The 22,555-nt window shown below is 40.1% G+C and overlaps 1 protein-coding gene and 1 pseudogene across 1 annotated transcript; one reads left to right on the forward strand and one right to left on the reverse strand.

The window, feature by feature from the left end:
* Nucleotides 1–4,749: 4,749 nt before the first annotated feature.
* LOC107152211 lies at nucleotides 4,750–5,492 on the forward strand (annotated as a pseudogene).
* A 1,492-nt stretch (nucleotides 5,493–6,984) lies between these two features.
* On the reverse strand, nucleotides 6,985–17,664 carry LOC107152212 (olfactory receptor 50-like). Its single transcript, XM_015497742.2, has 2 exons — nucleotides 17,177–17,664; nucleotides 6,985–7,924 (listed from the first exon to the last, which is right to left on the reverse strand). Exons 1-2 carry the CDS (start codon nucleotides 17,662–17,664, stop codon nucleotides 6,985–6,987), a joined length of 1,428 nt encoding a protein of 475 aa, XP_015353228.2.
* Nucleotides 17,665–22,555: the final 4,891 nt, after the last annotated feature.

The raw sequence follows: 22,555 nt of genomic DNA on the forward strand, positions 1-22,555 counted from the left end.
CTTCCCCACACCTCTGGAACACACTTTGGCTTTTGTTTTTATGGATTTAATCAAGATAAGAGAGCAGGGTGGGCTGCTTTGGATTTTCAAGATAGCAGGAGCTGGAGAACTGGTGGAAATATCATCTGCAGTGATCCAAACAAGGAATTTAAGAGCATGAATCTCAGCCAATAACAAAATATCTAGTGACAAGCTTTGCAATACATTCATTGGTCATTCCTTTAAGAAAAGTCTTTCCCACTAAACATTTTCAATACTATATCATCCTTTCTGTAGGAATTTTTGTTGACTGTGCAGCAATAGTAGGTTCTCTTCCAAATCCTACTTCCTATATTCCCATAATGCAAAGCAGGTCATTTTTATGGAAGTCATCAGAATACTGGGAAATACTAAACTTTCCTAGTCATATCTTCTCCTGCCAAACAATTACTTGCATCTGTCTAACAAAAGCAAATAATATTTTCTCCTTTTTCACATTTCCTAACCTAGGTTTTATGCCAAAGATCCTTAGCCTGTAATTTTTTGGTCATGTTTCTGACATTTCTTCTATGTTGCTTATACTATTATTCCTCTTCTTCTCCTTCAGATCAGTTCATCTTAGAACTATCCATGAAAGCAATCACAAGAATAGGAAAGCAGAATATGATAACTCGTCTACTATATTCTATGTAAAGATTGTTAGAACTAAAGGAAATTGTTCTTTGAAAGCTGAAAGATGTCTTACTATTTCTCTCACCCCTCATTTGTGGAATTAACTAAATTTTATATCAATGTACTAATTCTCCCAACTTGATTGAAATCATCTTTAAAACTCCTATGTTTAAAATCATGTTGATGTGATATTGTAACCTAGGATGGATTATACATTCAGCTATGTTACTGATTATCATGTTGGTAACAGTTTATCACAGTAAAAATGATAATTAGCTACCCATTGGACATAAAGGTTGTTTCTAACATTTTGCTATTCCAGCAATATTACAATAAACCAAATTGTTCTTTTGCCTTTTTGCTTACTATCATATATATCTGTAGGATAAAGGCTCAGAAATGGAATTGGAGGGAATGTATATACATGGTTTTGATAGTCTGTCAAATTACAAGAGACATAGGTGATGAGAAAACCAATTCTTTATGTGTTCTTCAAAAGCAGTTCTTAATAGAAGAACCTATTATAGAAAGATTATGATAATGAACATTCTTATTAAGTGTCTGGAGAGGACAGGGATAGGGTATTTGAGGAACATAGAAAATTCGCATCATGGTAAGCCTGGGAAATATATGATTTGGAAAATTATCAAGAAGCCAGAGTATGTAAGACCTTTTCTGCTATTATAAAACAATAGTAAGCTAAAAAAATTAAGTAAGGAAGTAACCAAGAATTTCAGAAAGCTTGCTTGCTACTAGGTAGAGATCAAATTATAGCAAGATGAGAGCAATAGCAGGAATTTGAATAATTTATTACAGTAATTTAGTTAAAAAATACTACTTATTACACCTGGATGGGGCAGCAGAGATGAACAAAATTATAGAATTTGTAAGAAAATTCAACAACTCAAAATGTGGCTAAGAATAAGAAGAGAAGGTATGATTTTTCTACCTTTTTATCAAAAATTAGATGTAGGATCAGTGTGAGACAAATTATGCTATTGGGAGATTTTTTTCCCTGCCCTCACAATTTGGATAAATACTTATTCAAGATAAATTACTCCACACGGAGCTGTCTATCATAATATGATGTGATAAGAGATAGAATCTAGGGATTGGTAGCACATGCTGGACACACACACAAAAAAAAACATACAATCATACTATTTAATGTAAATTCTACTCCTGCTCTGACATGGCCATTATATAATAAGCATAGATACCTTCAGCTACAAGTCATGAGAAGGTTCTTCTCTGTTCTTCTAGAATGTACAAAATACAGTGAAGCAGGTAAAGTCTCTAAGGCACTCAAAGTTCCATAGCAACAGAGAGGAGAGCTTGTCCACACAGAATCAAAGAAGGTAGATATAGAAAGAGTTGGTTCACAGTTCCTGAAAAATTGGTGTGAGTACCAATGTTGCAAACCAATGTTACAAACCATGGAGTAACCTGGGGGCAATCCCCCATCTCAGCTCTAAATTAAAGAGAAACCAGATATAATTACTTCATCACCTTTGGCTCCCTTGGGTGAAGAGCCACTTGCTGAAGCAGGCATAAGAGAGTATGCCCTTGGAGGAATAATGACAAAAATCAAAAGACTGCAATTAGAGACTCGATGGTTCACCAGAGTTTTTGTCTTCTCAGTTGACCTTGGGAAAAGTACAATTCAGATTCCATAATAAGCCAAGCAGGAGGTTGGATGTGATAACCAAAGGCTCTTGCTTTTGGCGCCATGTTATATCAAGAATATTAGCTAGGCAGAGGATGTAGCTCAGTGATAAAGCATTTGCCTGGCATGCATGAGGCTCTGGGTTCAATCCCCAGCACTCCCCTCCACAGAAAAGAATGCCAGAAACACTCTAACACCCTCAATCTCTGAACAAAAGGGTACATATGGAAATTGTTTTTTAATTATGCAATATAGTTACAGACAACTAAAGGTTCAGACACTAATGAACTAATGAATTAATTTGGTAAATTTGTATCAATGCATAAAGCATCATTCCAGAGAGTTCCCTAGCACACCTAGTGAAGATCATCCAGAAGCGATCATTAATCTTTTATTTTAACAATGTGATAATGCGGTTCTGTAGTAGACTGTATTGCTGTCACTGAAGCTAGAATTTGCACTGGAGCTCTCTCTGCCACCATAGCTAAGGCTAGACCTGGGACTGGAATGGTTCTAGTTTGAAACTGGCACTACCTAGATCTAGCTGGAGGGCTGGTGGTAGAGCTGATACTGCAGCTGGCACCAATTCTGGTACTGATGCTGGAGCTAGAACTGGATCTGACTCTTGCACTTGAACTGGTGGTATAGCAAGCACTTCAGATTGCACTGCATTATAGAGAACTACCAGTCAATAATTCCACCTCCAGAAGTCTTCTAAGAAAACTGCGCACCCAAATGAATCGTCTTAGGCAATTTCCCCATAGTGTAGCCTGGCCTCTCTTCTCCTTACATACTCACATGCATATACCCCTAGTCCTCCTAACCCTCTGGCTCTGCCTTAGTGGGCTCCAGGTGCTACAGCTGATTCAGGAGATGATGGACATGGTGCCTGTCTGAAGCTTTCATGGATAGATATTCCACATTCCTGTCATCTCTTACTTCCTGGGTATCCATTGCAGCTTCAGTTTCACTATCACAACTTCATGCACCACCCCCTCAACATTGCCCATGGGGAATCTCAAACCTACCACTCATTGCCTGGCATTCCAGGCCTTTCTTTGAAACCTCAGTGGAAGCCTCCAGACCCTGTAATTTTTGCATTCCTCATGCCTGCAAAACCAGAGCTACGTTGATCATACCAAAGCCTGCCAGCAGATTGAGCAGAAGCCACTTGAAACATGGCTACAGGGACTTCTTAGTATGGACATCTGATCACAGTGAAATGAAACCTGGGCTTCCTATGTGACCTTGTGGGAGAAGGGCATGCTGACTCTCATCAAAGCAAAGTCTTTCCAATGAGTTTTCACTTTCAAACCATTGAGTCTGGAATGGGGGGTGTCTTGACAATTGCTAAGATGCTTTCAAGTCATCTTTTCTCTTGTCCAGGTACAAAGTATTTGGCTTCTTGATAATGATGCTAGTCTTTTCAGTATCATGGCCCCAACTTTATACGGGTTTTTTTCCTGGCCCAACTGTACATTTTTAAAATCTTTCTCCTCTGCTTCTTGTTGTAAACCTTTCTAAATGCTGCCAGCAATACCTATGCTGCTGCTGATGGCTCTACTGCCTTGAAGTTTCCTCTGCCAGTTTAATTAGCCCATTGCCTTTAAGCTCTGTCTCACACTAATTCTCACGTAAAGGACAGGATGTAAATGAATTTTTTACCATAGGTAATGTGGATGACTTCTAGTCCAGTTTCCAATAGAGTCTTCATTTCCATCTAAAACCTAATGAGTACAGTCCCTACGTGTCCACATTCTCATCAGCATTTTGTTCTTATAAGCTCACACCAGAATTGTCCATTTTGTTCTGCTTATATTCTAGGGCTTATTCTTATATTCTAGGACCCCCAGGGAACAGCTTCCTCCACAATACCCCTCCCTGCCCTTCCCCCACCATGGTGAGCAGAGATGGGGCCCACTGCCTCCAAGTGTTGTTCACCCTGGAGGTGGTCGCACAGCCCAGCCCACCTGGCTTTCCTTTCCCTCCAAGCCCCTTCCTGCCTGTGGGCGTGGGGACTCAGTGACCCAGCGCGGGAGACTGGCTTGGCAGAAGACAGAGAAAAGAGAAGCACTTCTTATATACAAACTAGTATCTGCTGGAAATACAGAACCACACTTTATCATCCCTCCTGTATTGCTATTCAGGAGTCAGCAAAAGTAGGTGATCAAGCCCAAAGGAGGGTCATGAAAGGTGTTGATGACCTAGACTTCTTCATTGGTGATGAAGCAATAGAAAAGCTTACATATGCAACAAAGTGGCCAATCCACCTTGGCACAGTTGAAGATTGGGACTTGTTGTAAAGGTTTATGGAGCAAGTGATCTTTAAATATTTAAGGGCAGAACCTGAAGACCATTATTTTCTTTTGACTGAACCTCCACTAAATACTCCAGGAAACAGGGAAGATACTGTACGGTAATAGACAGTGGAGATGGTGTCACTCATGTTAGTCCTTCCAGAGCAATCTATGGAAAGCGCAAAGGCAGTAAAGGAACACTATAGTTATGTCTGCCCAGATTTGGTAAAAAAGTTTATCAAATATGGCACAGATGGATCAAAGTGGATTAAGCAGTATACTGGAATCAATGCTATTTCAAAGAAAGAATTTTCTATTGATGGTTATAAGAGATCCTTGGGACCTGAAATCTTTTTTTCATCCAGAATTTGCTAATCCAGACTTTACACAATCTAACTCAGAAGTTGTAGATGAGGTAATTCAAAACTGTCCTATGGATGTCAGATGTCCTCTCTACAAGAATATTGTCCTCTGGAGGTTCAACCATGTTCAGGGACTTTGGACATTGCATACAAAGAGATTTGAAAAGAACTGTAGATGTAAATGCCAGGCTGAAATAAAGTGAGGAATTGAGTGGTGGTAGATTAAAGCCAAAACCTATGGATGTACAAGTTATTACACACCACATGCAGCCATACACAGTTTGGTTTGGAGGTTCAGTGCTGGCTTCCATGCCTGAGTTCTATCAAGTATGCCACACCAAAAAGGATTATGATTAAATTGGACCTAGCCATTGTCATCACAATCCAGTGTTTGGAGTCATGTTGCAATTGGCTTCAGAGTTATTGGGGTTATGGAAGTGGAGAAGAGAGAATCTTTTTCATTACCTGTTTTGCCTGGATGGCTGGTTTTGTGGTTTCAAACCTGACTTGAAATAGTAAGACCAAACATGATTATACAGGAATATTTTAATAAGTGTATCAACATGCAAATGTAGAAGAGAGCCAAATGATCAGTTTTCTTTAGATTGAATATTCAAATCTTCTGTATAGCAAAAACAAGCGGGTTTTAGTTCATTCTGTGCCCTGATACTTTGTATATTATTAAATTATCCAAGATTTGATGGAATTTATCTGTATATACATAGCTCTATAATGCTTGAATTGAACACTCCCAAGTGTGCAATGCAAGCATTTGTTTACATTTCATGCTTTTTGTAGTTTGATGAAAAAAGTCAAAGAAAAACTGTAGTATTTGAGGAAGAAAAAGTGACCAAGTAAAGGACAAATTCAAAAAGCCTCATAAGACTTGGTGTATGCAGGGATTCCAGAAAACCAACGGTTTTCTTTGCAAGTGCTTTTGGAACTAAGAACCTAGTGTCTTGGACTAACTGATGCCTGCTAGTGCTTTCTGATGACTCACATTCTGTTTCTTGCTATAACAGAAAAGACAAGGCTGTTGGGCCAGTGTTGCACTTCTCTAGTGTCATTTGTTATTAAAGGGAAAAAAACAATAAATTGATTACCAAAATTGTTATATTTAAAGCCTAATACCATTCTAATAAAGTCAGACATTTCATTAAAATAAATAAATAAAGTCATTTCATTTATATGAAATATTCAGCAGTCAAAATTGAAATATCAAAACAGAAGTGATACTTGCATTTATCAACATGTCAAATGACTCCACTATTATGTATAACTCTAATGCATTCAAGGATTATTTAAAATAGTAAAGATGCTGGGTATCTCCAGGGGAAAGAAAAACAATTGAGAAGGACAATAGAAACTCCAAAAATATTGCTAATTTTCTATTTTTTTAAGCCTAGATATTGTTAAATGAATATTTCTTTTAATATTGCTATTTAAAATGCATTCATGTCACATATATATGTACAAATAGATATGTACATGTATATAATGTAATGTTATATATGCATGTATATATTTATATGATATTTTGTTGTCATGCTATTTCAATATTTTTGTAAAGATGAAAATACAATTTCCAGCAAAATGGGGGCAATTTAGCCAAGGGTTGAAAAGTATCCTCATAAATTACAGGATTCAAAGTAAGTATCTGTGTACCATTTGAGACCTATAACAATTCTGTATGGATCATTGCCTGCTCTTTTATGAAAGCCATTTATTTTGTTATTAGGTCAACTCATTAAAAGGGGGGAATATGTGTGATGGACAGGGATACCTTAAAAAATGAAAAATATAAGAGAGAGAGTAATGCAAGTATGCTTGTAAAAACCATTCCTAAATCTTAAGATCAAAGTAATCAGACAGAAAAACTATCTGGGATGAATTGCAGATAGAAAACTAGAGTGCCACATCAAGATTCATGAAAAAACAGCATTTAAGAGAGGAAATGGAAGAAACGTGGGATCAAGAAGATCTCATATACATACAGTAAAAAGTCCCACTATGCTGAAAATGTTCCTCTCCTGAGGATGTTCCTCAGAGCTCCTTTCATATCCCGATTCCTCAGACTGTAGATGAAGGGATTCAGCATGGGGGTGACCAGAGTGTACAACACAGACACAATGACATCCTTGTCATTAGTGCTATTGGATGAGGGGACAAAGTAAAGTCCAATAATGGCTCCGTAGTACAGAGAAACCACAGAGAGGTGGGAGCCACATGTGGACAAGGCTTTGCAGATGCCCTTGATGGAGGGTCTTCTCAGGACGGTGGCCCCAATGCGGCCATAAGAGACCAGAATGCACAGGAGTGGCAGGGTAATGACCACCACTCCTACAGTGAGGATGACCAGCTGATTGATGGTGGTGTCAGAGCTGGACAGCTTGAGTAAGGCAGAGAGGTCACAGAAGAAGTGGGGCAGAGTGTTGCCTCTAAGGAAAGAGAGACGGGCTAGAAGGAGGGTGTGCACAAGGGCAATGGCAAAGGACAAGACCCAGGACACAACCACTAGCAGGAAACAAAGGCTCTGTCTCATCATTCTGGTGTAGTGAAGAGGGTGGCAGATGGCCACATACCTGTCATAGGCCATTGAGGTCAGAAGGAAGCTGTCAAGATCCACAAAAGATAGGAAAAAATATGCCTGAGAAATGCACCCAGCATAGGAGATGGATTGAGTCTGTGTCAGCATGTTCATGAGCATCTTTGGGGCCGTGACTGAGGAGAAAGAGATGTCAGTGAGGGCCAAGTGGCTGAGGAAGAAGTACATGGGGGTGTGCAGGCGAGAGTCCAGCCTGATGAGCAGGATGATGAGCAGGTTCCCCAGCACCGTGGTCAGGTACATGCCCAGGAACAGGGCGTAGTACATGCCTTGCTGCTCTGGCTGGATGGGGAGCCCCAGGAGGAGGAACTCGGACACACTGCTCTGATTATCCCTCCTCATGCTCTTCTTGTTACCTTTTTCTGTAGAGAAAACAGGAGATGGATACGTGAAAGAATGAGAAGTCACTGGGAGTATTACACAACAACATAGATTTTCAGCTAATTAATATGTATGTTCATGTTAACTGAAGTATCTCCAACTGTTGCCACACTAATGCTCTAGTGATTGTCTAGCAAGCTGTGTTATTTGGCCACCTAGGAACTAACACAGTATCTTTTGGAGAAACCATGAAATAGGGGCTGGGGTTGTGGCTCAGAGGTAAAGCACTCGCCTAGCATGCATGAGGCACTGGGTTCGATCCTCAGCACCACATAAAATGAAAATAAAGACATTGTGTCCACCTAAAAAGAAAAGAAAAGAAAGAGAGAGAGAAAGAAAGAAAAGAAACCATGAAATCAATGAATGATCATCAGATGAGTCCAGGTGCCAACTTAAGAAACCCGGGAGTTATAATGCAAATCTGAGATTAGGGAAGTAAGTTTGTATGTTCACAATTTTGATGGACTGTCCTATTTCATGGGACTATGGTGTTGAGAATGCTGTTTCTCTCATGTACTTCATGGAGTCATTGATATAAAAGTTTGTCATATGAATATCAAAGTATGGGTACTGTAGTTAGGTGTTTGGGGAGGACAGGACCTGGGCGCAGGACAGAGAAATTGAAGAGCATGATCACCCCGGGAAGGACATGGAGACATTTCTGACATGATAGAAAGTTTCAGTGCTATTCTCAAAGCAAAAGTGTACCCAAGAAAATGTTTGAATAAACACATAAGTGAAAGTTTTAACTAACTTGCTCTCTACTGGGTAGAGAAGCAGATTTCAACAAGACAAGACATTCACAAGAAACTGAATAGGAGGTTACGGCAGCAGTTTAGACACAAAATAACACCTGTTACACCTGGATTGTGGCAGAAGGGATGAATAAAATTTCAGAGATTTGGTATAAAATTTGGTACAAATCCCAAAAAGACTTAATGGAATAAAGATAAACAAAAGGAGGCATGTTTTTCTCATATATTCTCAAAAGTAGTCATAGAACCCTTTTGAGAAAATAATTCAACATGGAGATATGTTTTTTTCCTATCCTCTCAAAATTCAGATAGTTACTCCATTTAATATGAATGTCTTTACAGGGTGCTATTTGTCATAGTGTAGGATGAGTGTAGTAGGAGCTAGGGATCAGTAGCATACACTAGACACAAACATACACACACACACACACAAACACCTACAATCAAATTATTTAACATAAATTCTACTTCTTCTCCGACAAGTTTCCCTAGATGATGAGTAGAGTTACCTTCAGCTATGAGCCAGGAGAAGTTTCTTGCATTTCTCTCCAGCAGGCTCAAAATACAGTAAAACAGGTGGTTAAACAACACGGGTCTCAGAGTTCCACTGGGACAGGCAGAAGACCTACCAGTTCAGAAGTATTCAAGATGCATATATGAAATATGAAATCAGAGTGAGTTCTAAGTTGACAAACCACGGAGATGCTCTAGGGGTCAATTACACTATCCCCAGGTCAACTAAACATGAATAGGATATAATTACCTCATTGTCTTTGGCTCCCTTGGGGGAAGAACTACTTGTTGAAGCAACATGAAAGAGTTCACCCTTGGAGGAATAATAATAATAATAACCATTAAGAACCTGGTGATCCACAAAGCTTCTTGCCTTCTCTTTACATTAGAAAAATGTGACTGATAATCCATCATAAACCAAGCTGGAGCTGAGTCTAATATCAAAGTTTCTACTTCTGACCCCACGCTAAATCAAGAACACTAGAAACACTCTAATCCTATCACTCTCTGAATAAAAGAATCAGAAACTTATAACTGATCATCATTCCTGGACCCAGGAAATGTAATGCAGTTTCTATAAATCCCAGCTAAAAGGCTGAGCTGTCAGCATTTTGCTATGTAAGTTACTCACAAAACCATAAAATAGCTCCTTAATGTATGATTTCACTCAACCCCTTACAAAAATGATTTCAAATCCATTGAATATACCTTTTAGTCAGCTTTTTCACGGTCAGGTCTTTTAGTCCTGACAAGAACAGTTGTGGAGGAGGAAAGTTTATTTGTGGGCTCACAGTTTCAGAAGTCTCAGACCATGAACAGCTGGTTCTGCTCCTAGGGGCACCAGGTGGGGCTGAACACCATGGCAGAAGAGTGTGGTGGAGGGAGCAGCTCACATGATGATCAGAAAGCAGAGAGACAGAGAGATTTCACTTGCTGGACACAAAATATATACCCTCAAAGGTAAACCCCCAATACCAAGCTCCTCAATCGATACCCTGCCTGCCTTTACTTACCACTCTGTTAATCCCATCAGGGGATTAATTCACTGGTTGGGTTAAGGCTCTCATAACCCAATCATTTCTCCTCAAAACTGTCTTTCGTTACCTCACATATGAGCTTTTGAGGGACACCTCATATCCATACCATTAAAAATAGGTCTACACTACCATTTCTTCCATGATTGGGAGATAATGATTTTTGTGCTCATTATTAAAGGTGAAGATACATGAAGACTTATGCTATTGATTTGTTCAGTTCAAGTTAGAAATCAACCTGCACATGGAACTGCTATTTGAGTGAAGTAATCATGTAAGATATTTAAGCCTCTGGAGTGGTTCTGGGTCCTATGGGTCATGGTTGACTACCTGTTGCCTTGATGATAATGCTCCATGGACCTGCCTGTTTCCTAGAAGTCAAGGGTTAGCAATCCTTCCTTCTCAAACCAGAACTTCTTGGTCACCTCCTCCTTTCCCTGCTTTCATGGAGATTAAAAAAAAAATTACTCCTCATGATTTCTCAACTAACTAAGCAATATGAGACCTCAGAGAAGATGGCAGAATAGAGAGGTCACTAAAATAAAATGAGTGCCAATCAAGAATACTGTACCCAGGCCATGACCCTGTGCAGGGCTCCGGGCTTCAGCAGTTCCAGTAGGATTCCTGGCTCACAATACCGAAAGTCTGAAGGTCTAGCCACCCAGGGTTCACGAGCCCTATAGCAGAATCACCTATCAACACATCTGCAGATCTCCAAGACTTCACTCCACCCCATGCAGGTCACTCATCTGCTACCTACCCACAGCACAATGCCATCACCCAGGTCCCCCCACCCCACCAGACACCCCACGCTGAAAGCAGATTGCCACCATCTTGGCTCAATATTCTCACCATATTAGGCGAGGCAGCTCCCAGATCATATCCCCAGCAGCCAGGTACCAGGTTTGCAACCTCTGCCTCTCCCCAGCGGCAGTAACCCAACAGAGGAGCTGCCCAGAACAGGTGCCCAGTGTGACCAGGGCACCACCCAAGGGAGCTCCGGTGTGAGAGGTTCCTCAATTAGGAATTGCTAAGGGAGAGGGAGGCGGGCTAATGTTTGGAGCCTAACAGAGAAACCAGAAACTGGGAAATCTCCAGGCAAGAGAGGGAGATAGTATTGGGCGCTCAAGTCATACAAGCTGTCCCAAAAAGAGACCTGTGACGTGCAGTCCTCCTACAGGGATTGGCAGGTGCCATTCCTGCTTCCAGATGCCCTACACCAGGACCAGTCTTCCCACCCTGGTTACCTCCACCATCCTGAGGGCAGAGACCCCAGCTTACAACAGACAATCCCACCTATTGGATGAGAAGAGAAGCAGGAAAGATACGGATCTCTAAAGCTAGCTACAACTTTGGCTTCTTCCACCCTGGTTTTTTTTTTTTCCTCTTCTACCCCTTCATCCTCCGGCCCTCACACCCCAACATATGTGAACCCAAGAACATTGCATGAAATTGGATTTGAGGACTGAGTCATCTGAATAATATAATATAGAGTTCTTGTATATGCCCTTTTTTTCTTTTCTTTTCCTTTTTATTCTTTCATTTTTCTTTCCCCCTCCAAGTTTTACTGTTTTAACATCTGTATTTTTCTAAATACATATGTGTGTTTGTTTTCTGTACTGTACTGTCATCCCACGTACTTGCCTACCCTAAATTACTTCCTGTCTATTCTCTTGCTACTAACCCTCTTAACTAGATTTCTCCTTCACACTTCCTAAGATATATTAACTCCATATCCTCACATCCTACCTCCTCAGCATATCTTCCTACACCTCACCACCAGTTCATTGTCCACTGTCAGAAAATATAAACCTTTTTACAAAACTACTGATTATATTTTAGATAAAAATTGAATCCAATATTTCTGTACATTGAGACTAAACTGTAAACGTCTTAATACCAACAAATTGTTCATAGGTGGTATATTATTGGTATTGGGACCTGTTAACATTGCCCTTCCCCACAAAGGAGAGGTCTTGGAACCCTACAAGAGCACTACAAACCTATAGGGTAAAAACAATAACAATCCAGACCCACAGAGCTGGAAAGGAAGACACTCGAGCAACATGAAAAGACAAGGGAAGGAAATGCCCCCAACAAATCAATACACCACATCATTAGAATCATTAGCAGCCACAGCAGAAGAAATGACAGAGAAGGAGTTCAGGATGTACCCGGTTAAAATGCTCTGTGAACTCAAGGAAGATATAAGAGAGCAATTCCAGGCAATGAAAGATCACTTTAACAAGGAGCTACATAAACAAATACAGGAAGCAAAAGATCACCCCAACAGGGAGATAGAGGTACTGAAAAAAGCAAACAGAAATCTTTGAAATGAAAGAAACAATAAACCAAATTAAAAGCTCAAATGAAAGCATCACCAACAGAGTAGACTACTTGGAAGATAGGACCTCAGATAATGAAGACAAAATATATGAACTTGAAAAGAACATAGACCACACAGTGATAATGGTAAGAAACCATGGGCAGAACATTCAAGAAATATGGATAACATAAAAAGACCAAATTTAAGAGTTATTGAGATAGAGGAAAGCATAAAGGTCCAAACCAAAGGAATGAACAATGTATTCAATGAAATAATATCAGAAAACTTTCCAAACATGAAAAATAAATTGGAAATCCAAATTCAAGAAGCCTACAGGATGCCAAATGTACAAAATCACAACAGATCCACACCAAGGCACATTATAATAAAAATGCCCAACATGCAGATTAAGAAAATAATTTTAAAAGCACAAGAGAAAGCAATCAGATTACATATAGGGGAAAACCAATTAGGATAATGGCAGATTTTTCAACACAGACCCTGAAAGCTAGAAGATCCTGGAACAACGTATGTCAAGCTCTGAAAGAAAATAAGTACCAACCAAGAATCTTGTATCCAGAAAAATTAAGCTTTAGATTTGAAGATGAAATTAAAACCTTCCATGATAAACAAAAGTTAAAGAATTTATAGCTAGAAAACCAGCACTACAAAACATCCTTGGAAAAATATTCCATGAAGAGGAAACAAAAAACAATGATGAAAATCAGCAGAGAGAGGTGGTACCCAGAAGGAAAACCTAATCAAAGAAGAAAATCAAGTCAAGTTAAATAACAAAAATAACCAAATAAGGCTGGGAATACAAACCATGTCTCAATAATAACCCTGAATGTTAATGGATTAAACTCACCAATCAAAAGACATACACTAGCAGATTGAGTTTAAAAAACAAGACCCAACAATATGCTGCCTCCATTAGACTCATCTGATAGGAAAAGATATACACAGACTGAAGGTGAAAGGTTGGGAAAAATCTTGCCCTTCAGTAGATGAATGGATAAAAAAAATTCTGTGGCATATATACACAATAAAATATTACTCAGCAATAAAAGAGAATAAAATTATGGCATTTGCAGGTAAATGGATGGCGTTGGAGAAGATAATGTTTAGTGAAGTTAGCCAGTCCCAAGAAACCAAATGCTAAATGTTTTCTTTGATATAAGCAGGTTGATTCATAATGGGATAGGGAACGGGAGCATGGGAGAAATAGACGAACTCTAGATAGGGCAGAGGGGTTGGAGGGGAAGGAAAGGGGAATGGGGTTATTAATGATGGTGGAATGTGATGATCATTATTACCCAAAGTGCAGGTATAAAGACACGAATTGGTGTGAATATACTGTGTATACAACTAGAGATATGAAAATTTGTGCTCTGTATGTGTAATAAGAATTGTAATGCATTCTGCTATCATATATAAATTCAAAAAATAAAAATAAATTTAAAAAATAAACAATCTGTGAGGTGAATAGAGAGCCTACATCTTAGGAGCAAACTTTTACCCCTCACACATCAGATAGAGCACTAATCTCTGGGTATATAAAGAACTCAAAAAGCTAAGCACCAAAATAACAAATAATCCAATCAATAAATGGGCCAAGGACCTGGACAGACACTTCTCAGAAGAGGATAGACAATCAATCAACAAATATATTTAAAAAAATGTTCATCATCTCTAGCAATTAGAGAAATGCAAATCAAAACCACTCTAAGATATCAACTCACTCCATGGTAGCTATTATGAAGACAAACAACAACAAGTGTTGGTGAGGATGTGGGGAAAAGGTTCACTCATACATTGCTGATAGAACTGCAAATTGGTACAGCCAATAGGGAAAGCAGTATGGAGATTCCTTGGAAAACTGGGAATGGAACCACCATTTGACCCAGCTATCCCTCTCCTCAGATTATACCCAAAGGACTTAAAAACAGAAAATATTGAAATATTAACACAAAAATTCAGGATACCCATTTCCTTCTGAGAGGAAACATAAGAGTAGCTTGTGGGTAACGCAAAAGTAGATTAAAATGATGTTTTATTAAGAATAAATATTTGTTAATGGAAATACAACATACATAGAACTAAGCATATAGTAAAGGCACAATCTGATTAACAATTCCAAAGGAAACACACCTATGTAGCCATCATTCAGATAAAGAAATAATCCTTCATATTGCCCCTTTCCATTCCTTCACTTAAGTGTTATTCTTTTGGAAATTTTATTACAATTAAACCAAGTATTACTTTGGAGAATTCTTAACTTTTCATCTTGGTATAAGTACCCTAAGAAAGAACATAAAACTTAGTTAAAATGCAATATTACTGAATGCTCTCTAATATTAGAACTAAAATTATTTCTCTTCCTATAGAATAAACTTACATTTCTGATGTAATATCTTTCTTTGGAAGTAGGAGGTTCACATATTTTTACATTTTAACAAGTCACCGTAACTCTTCAGATTGATGAGACAGCATGTTTACAAATATAACTCTTACACTTGACAAAAGTGAGGGTTAATCTGAATTTTTCTCTCACTCGAGTTTTATACCGACCTTAAAATATGTGCATTGGTATCAGTGTTCTTGGAAAATGTGAATAATCCCATGTCTGCAAACACTGAACAGCAAGACTTCCAGGAAAGACATTTGTTTGTGTGTGTGCTATAAGGTCCATTTCCTTACCAAATATCACTGCACAATTTACTTTCAGCCCCCCTTTCTACTTAGGGGAAATCTGCAAACCTACAAGGAGGTTATGATAATAATGGAGTGACTGCCAACAATACTCCATTCAGCATGGCATGGAATGTTCTCACGCTCCATCCTCTAAATCAGTAATTCTCAAAGCAGGTGATTTATCAGAGTCTCTGCAAAGGGGTCGGGGGGGGGGGCATAAGTAGCAATGTGGAAACAGCAGGGCTTTTCTCCATTGCTTGCTTTGTGTTTAGTCTTGATATTGAACATAATTTCTAATTTAAAACCAATATAATACAAAAGAATAATGTTTCCTGTAATTTAGGATCAGGTAATAAAATTGAAGATCGTGATTAAAAGTTAAATTTCTTTACCATCTCCCGGTTTTCTCCTAGTCTCCCAGCTATACAATCAGACATTCATAGTGTCATAAACTGTGACATCTAAAGATGGAAACAGGAGTTCCATGAACTCAGGTCACTCAAAGTCTCACTTGTTCCTCTTGCAGTGGCTGTTTGACTTTGAGCATCTGTCTGGGAGAGGCTGAGCTAATGCCCATTCTTTATTTGTAAATAATTTCTATACTAATAGTTATGTCACATGAAAAAACTGAGGGTTACAGGAGAATGACATGGAAGAGAGATTTCCTAAAGCTAAGATTTTGAGGAGCATCACGGTGTGTCTGTGAACCTGTATGTTTGACAGACAGGAAGTCCTAGAAGATGGGAAAGAAACATGGAATTGTCAAATCCAAGCAGGGGACCAAGAGGGGAAATGGACCATTGAAATAAAGAGAAGTTTGGATCAAACCAGTGGAAAGACCAGTAGTTGTATCAGTTAGAGCTTCTGCTGCTTCATAATCCCCAGACTTGGTGCTTTAAGCAGTTGTTGGTGAGATGATCCTACAGGCTGGAGATTTGGCCTGGGCTGGGCTCAGCTGGAAGGTGCATCTGGTCTTGGCTAGGTTCAGCTGATCTCAACAGGGACTCATTCATGCCCCCACAGTCACTGACCAGATCACCTGGAAGCTAGCTGTTAGCAGGGGCACCTTTGTTCTCCAAGTGCCCTCTCATCTCTGTGCAGCCTAGCGAGGCTGGCTTAGCTGGTGGTCTCTGGTTCCAAGAGCAGCAGGAACACACTCTGCCTCAGCTTGGAAATATAATAACATCGTTACTATATTTATATATATTTAATATATATAATATATAGTAATGATATATATTTATATCATTACTACAAAGCTATAGTCAAATTAAGTCACAAGATCTGCTCAGATTCAAGAGGTAGGGAAATAAATTCCACAATGGAAAGGAAGGGATGCAAAGTACTGTGACCACTTTTGCAGTCTACTACAGCCACCTGCACAAATTTTCAAGGAATTATCTCAAGAAGCATCTCTAGGAAAATTAAGAACATGAGTGGGTAAACATCACTTGGAAACTGTAACCACTTTTCTGTAAAGCATCCTCAGAGCCAATTTCATGTCTTTATTCCTCAGGCTGTAGACAAAGGGATTCAACATAGGTGTCACCACTGTATACATAACTGAAGCAATGACATCCTTGACTTGGGAATTGTTTGAGGAAGGAAAGAAATAAATAATTGCAAGGGTCCCATAGTACAAAAACACCAAGAAGAGGTGAGAGCCACAGGTGGACAGAACTTTGCAGATCTTCTTAGTGGAGGGGACCCTTAGAACAGTGGCCCCAATGCAGACATAAGAGCCCAAAATAGCACTCAAAGGCAGGAGAGTTAACACTCCCCCCTCAGCGAGGATAACTAGCTCATTGAGGGAGTCATCTGAGCAGGTCAGCTTCAGGAGTTCAGTGAGTTCACAGAAGTAGTGGGGGATGGTGTTGTCAGCACAGAAGGACAGGTGGGACAGGAGGAGGGTATGCAAGAGGGCATGTACACAAGAGAAGAACCAGGACCCAGCCGCCAGTAAGACACACGGCTCCTTCCTCATGATGATGGCGTAGTGGAGGGGGTGGCAAATGGCCACATACCTGTCATAGGCCATCACTGCAAGAAGAAAATTGTCAACACATACAAAAAGTAAGAAAAAATACATCTGAGAAATGCATCCCTCATAGGGGATGGATAAGTGCTGAGTCTGCATGTTCCTGAGCATCTTAGGGACAGTGACAGATGATAAAGAGACATCAGAAAAGGCCAAGTGACTGAGGAAGAAGTACATGGGAGTGTGCAGGCGAGAGTCCAGCCTGATGAGCAGGATGATGAGCAGGTTCCCCAGCACCGTGGTCAGGTACATGCCCAGGAACAGGGTGTAGTACATGCCTTGCTGCTCTGGCTGGATGGGGAGCCCCAGGAGGAGGAACTCGGACACACTGCTTTGGTTCATGGCACTCTTCTCCTTCTTGGGGACAAATGAGTAGGAAGTGTGAGAGATGAGATATGATGTTTTCCTCACCAGATGTGCATCATAGCCACATGCTGTTTTCTCTGGGGACTGTATTAAAATTCAGGAAAACTTCACACTTTACTGTCTGACTCTGCAGTCTGCCTCATTCTGGAAACAGGTCATCAGATTTTCAATGCAAACAAGGTTTCCTTCAAGGGAGACAGTGTAAATTTATTCACTTACTCAACCACATCCCACACACTATTTTTAGAACTGGGAATCTCACAGAAAATTAGATTCCCTAAGTCTCTTTCCCTCTTGTAGCCCACACATTATAAGCATTTTATAGACAACTGAGCAAGACCGATGGCTTCATGGCCAAGAGACTCGAGGTGGATCTCTAACTCAGCAGTTCCTCACCTGAGTGGCCTTGGCAGCTGTCTCAGTGTGGACCTACGCCCCTCTTCTATGACATGATAATATTATTATTACCTGGTCATGGGGTCCTGGAGGAAATAAACAAGTTGATACATGTAGTAAGCTTAGATCAGACCCCACACACCGAAACATGCACCAGTGCCAGCCAGCTGCCCTGGCAGTATGAGTCCAACAGATAATTCTGATATCAAACTGCAGGACTCAATAGAAAAGTGATGTTGGCATCTGATCAGGCAGTTACAGGCCTAGGGGAACAAATGTTTACATCTAGGAAATTTCACACCCTGAGAATCTGCAGGGGCCCAGATCCTGAACCCTGGGGATCCATTGCTTGATTGCAGTGACATTAAAAATATGTTTTCTTCATTTCACCTAACGTCAATTCATCTCTCTTTCCCTCTCTCTCATTCTCTCTTTCTCCCTCCCTTCTTCCCTCCTTCTCTCTCTTCAATGTAAGAATCCTTACACAGAGAATATGCTCCCAGGAAACTTGCCATTCCAGAAACCTAAGAATTTCCTGATGTTGTCCATATGGGGATGTCTATTACATATAATTCATAATTATTTAATTTTGACCATTTCTAAAATGTATCTTACCATTGATAATAGTTGCTGAACTCCTAGTAGGAAAAACCATTATTAATGTTAAAAAATCAAATTTAGGCATCAGGAAACTAAAGCTCAGGGTGGTTTAATAATTAGTCTAAAACCACTAGGTAAGAGTGGAGACAGTCACAATTCCAAGTTTTGCCAGTGTTATCAGATTACCTTCTCAACGATTCTACTGTGTCTTCACCTCATTTATTTTGTTATAAAATCCTGGACCCTGTTATGAATTGCTTTAAGGTTTCAAATTTACCTCAAGTCACCTGCTTGATTTTCTGCCAACACTCACATATATGATGTCACTATGTTGTGTTAGGAACTTGGAAGTGTGGCCACATTTAGGAGTGAAAAAAGAAGGTGTGCAATAATTGTACCAATACAACAGGTCTACTCCAGAGCTTTCCTGGGCTAACCAGACAGTACAGCCACTTGCTTATGTCAGACACTGAAATTTGCAAAGGGCTCTTATGTGCATTTACCTCCATTAATCAGCAAACCTGAGTGCTTATGAAGCAGACATTCCATGTTTTCATGTTCCTATGAGGAAACAGAGATGTAAGACATTCTTCAAAGGCATACTCAAGAGCCATTTGTGGATCCAATCTTGAGCATAGAACTTCTGACAGTGTTTGCGAAAGACTTAGGGACTCCTCCACTGAGAGTTAAATCCGAGTTAGAAGTTACATACAGAAGTCCTGGAAAGGGAATCCAGTGGGAGACTATCACACCAAGGCACAGGTACCCGACAGAAGAGCTTCTTCAAAGAGCAGAGAGGAGCTCAGGCTCCTCAATCAGTGGGAAGGACCAGAAGGAAGAAGTGACAGATCTCTGACGGGGACCTGACTACCCACTGCTGTTCACTGGACCAGACTTCTTCTGGAACTCAGGCATCTCTGGAAGAAAATTCAGAAGTTAAATGTCAACTAAATCACCTTGATATTTAAAAAGATAACCTTGATTCAAGTCACACTGTGTGAAAGTGTGAAAGACACAGCCTCATGGTTGAAGAAGGGAGCAGGGACGTGGAGTGTGAGAGTTCTATTTTTGTAGTAGTGGGGCTTGAACCAGCCCTAGGCAAGTGCTCTTCCACTCTGTCACATCCCCAGCCCTGACAAAAAGCCTTTGAATAAGCATGTTTCCTCTATCCTTATGTAAAATACTCCTCCTTGGATAGCCAGGAAATAACTAATGGGTTGAGAATCTCCAGCATTTGAGCAATGATTGTGTTCCCATTTATTTCATCTTTATAATATGCCACACGCTGAGTTAAATCTTTAGTCCCATCACTTTGTGCAGTTCAGGCTGCTGAGCTTCACAGAGGTTCAAGTACAACTATAAAGAGTCAAAAAGCTTCATAAAGCTACAAAGAGTCAAGAGTTGAGGTTTGAACCAAGATGTGTGTGACACCAGGGCCTAAGCACTTAATCACTATCTCATTTCCCAGAGTGGAAATATGGCATGTTGAAGGCAAAAGTGCCCAGAGGGCTCATTTTGACATAGTCATACAAGCCTGGAACATAATTTGCTCCATTTTAGTTCACAGTCCTTCCTATTCCCCTCCCCTGCCCCTTTCCCCTTCCCCTACCCTGCTGATCCTCCTTCTATTAAGCTAAAGTTTTTTTCCATTAGTGTCTTATAGATATACATAAAGGTGAAATTCACTGTGGTATATTCATACATGTACCAAACATAAATTGGCCAATGTTGCCTGTAATGTGAGAGAATAATGTGCTGTTTTCCCAATATAAAATACATGCACACACACAATACATGCACACACACACACACTGTCATATCGTAATTTTAGTTCCATCTTCCTCTATTCTACATTAAAATAGAATGTAATTGTGTTATATGTAAAGTGTGTGTTATATATAGACACATGTAAGTAGTGACATACATACATACTCACAATCACAGATCTCTCTGACCTATTTTCATTCTAGGAAAAACAGTCAAGAGTTGTACAATTTTCACACAAATTTACACACAATAGATAAATAAAACATTGATACATACAACACAGAACATTAACATCATATCTAATCATCCACATAGAAAGCACATACTACATACACACATGCATCCATGTAAACAAATATATCAGAGACGACATGTGTGCACATGTGTGTGTGGAAGGATGATTTACAGCTCTCCATAGTCTATATATATTTTTTCTATATAAAAAAGAGTAGGTGTGTAAGTCACTTACTTACTAAATACATTGTATTATATAAAACAAAATAAAAAATACATGTGCATGCATATGCTCACATAAACACATATACCCAGTGCCAAGAGATGATTCTCCTTCTTCCTCTGACCTGCAACAGTCTTGAGCTCAGAAACCTTCTGTTCAAGGTGACTTCCTGAGCCCTCACTTTCTGTTCAGAAGGACCAATATTCAATGAAGAAATTCTCCTGACCTAAGAATCTTTCAAATGTTGCACAACTGCTTTCAACTTGCAGGAAAATGGCAAGAAGATCCTCATTTACCAACAAGATTAATACCCCGGGGAGAATGCCACATGCTCTGCTTAGGGAGGAAGCCAGCATGGACTAATTGCCCAATTTCCTGCCTTGCCCATGGGAGGGAACCTGTGAAGGGACCAGAGGGGGAGCCACAGAAATCCCTGGAAAAGGGGTACTTGGAAAGCCTCAGTGGCCCTAGTTATCTTGGCTTCTGAGGTAGCACAGCATGGAGCTGGCCTCTCCCAATCACATGCTGGTGGAGAGAAAGGCCACAGATTCTGACCCTTTAGAGAGCATACTCACTGCCATTTGGGATTGTGCAGGTCTCCCCTCTCCTGTGAGGTACTCCATGGGGCATGCACTGGGCTTGTTTAGTAGAAGGTGGGACTAGACCCAAGGTCATCAAGCATAGACTGACCTGACTTTGCTACCAGCTCTCCCCTGGCACACGGGGTGCTCTAGCAAGGGCTGAAGTTCCCTGAGGACCTGTTTCCTTGGACCCATGATGGAGAGTGATAGCACCTTGCTCAGGAGGTTATCATGGGAGTTAAATGGAACACTGTACATTAAAGCACTGAACCCAGCCTAAGGGACTAACACCCTAATCAATGTGCCAAATGTGACAGTCCCCTTAATGACTGTTCCAGTTACTATAGCTGTGTAACACACTGACCCAAGACTTCATATCACTGAACAACCATTTTATAAAGCTCACACGTTCTGTGGGTCAGGAATTCGGAAAAGACACAGGCCGTCTCTGATCCTCGGCTGGGAAAAACTGAAGAGGGGCTTCACGTTGGAGAGGCTGAAATGCAAATCAAAACTACTCCATTTCAGAATGGCTCAGGCTGGAGTCATCTGGAGGCACAATCAAGCAAGTATCTAACAGTTGATTGGGGTTATTGGCTGGGACCTGAGCTGGGCTGTCAGTAAAAACACCTGGGTGTGGCCTTTCCACACTGTCTGGGCACCCACATCATGTAGGCCTCCACAGTGGGAGCCCTTAAATGCTGGTTCATAGATTCAAAGCTGAATGACCCAAGAGAACTAGGCAGAAACAGAGTGGCCTTTTCTTTTGTATATAAGTAGCACTCTTGGAAATACATTTTTTAATTGATTTTATTTTTTAAATATATGACAGAGGAATGCATTACAATTCTTATTACATATAAAGAGCACAATTTTTATATCTTTGCTTGTATATAAAGTACGTTTCACACCAATTCATGTCTTCATACATGTACTTTGGATGATAATGATGTCCATCATATTCCACCATCCTTGCTAATCCCTTGCCTCCTCCCTTTCCCTCCCTCCCCTCTTCCCTATCTAGAATTCATCTATTCCTCCCATGCTCCCCCTCCCTACCCCACTA

Source organism: Marmota marmota, unplaced genomic scaffold, assembly GCF_001458135.2.
Source record: "Marmota marmota marmota unplaced genomic scaffold, marMar, whole genome shotgun sequence".
In the NCBI taxonomy this organism is placed as follows: domain Eukaryota; kingdom Metazoa; phylum Chordata; class Mammalia; order Rodentia; family Sciuridae; genus Marmota; species Marmota marmota.

What these genes read in the sequence shown, in the direction of transcription:
- LOC107152212 (XM_015497742.2), bottom strand. Translation starts at nt 17,664, where the DNA reads ATGAACCAAAGCAGTGTGTCCGAGTTCCTCCTCCTGGGGCTCCCCATC. An exon ending in ACCCTCCTCCTGTCCCACCT is followed by an intron (nt 7,925 to 17,176) that starts GTCCTTCTGTGC and finishes TAACAAGAAGAG; the next exon opens with CATGAGGAGGGATAATCAGA.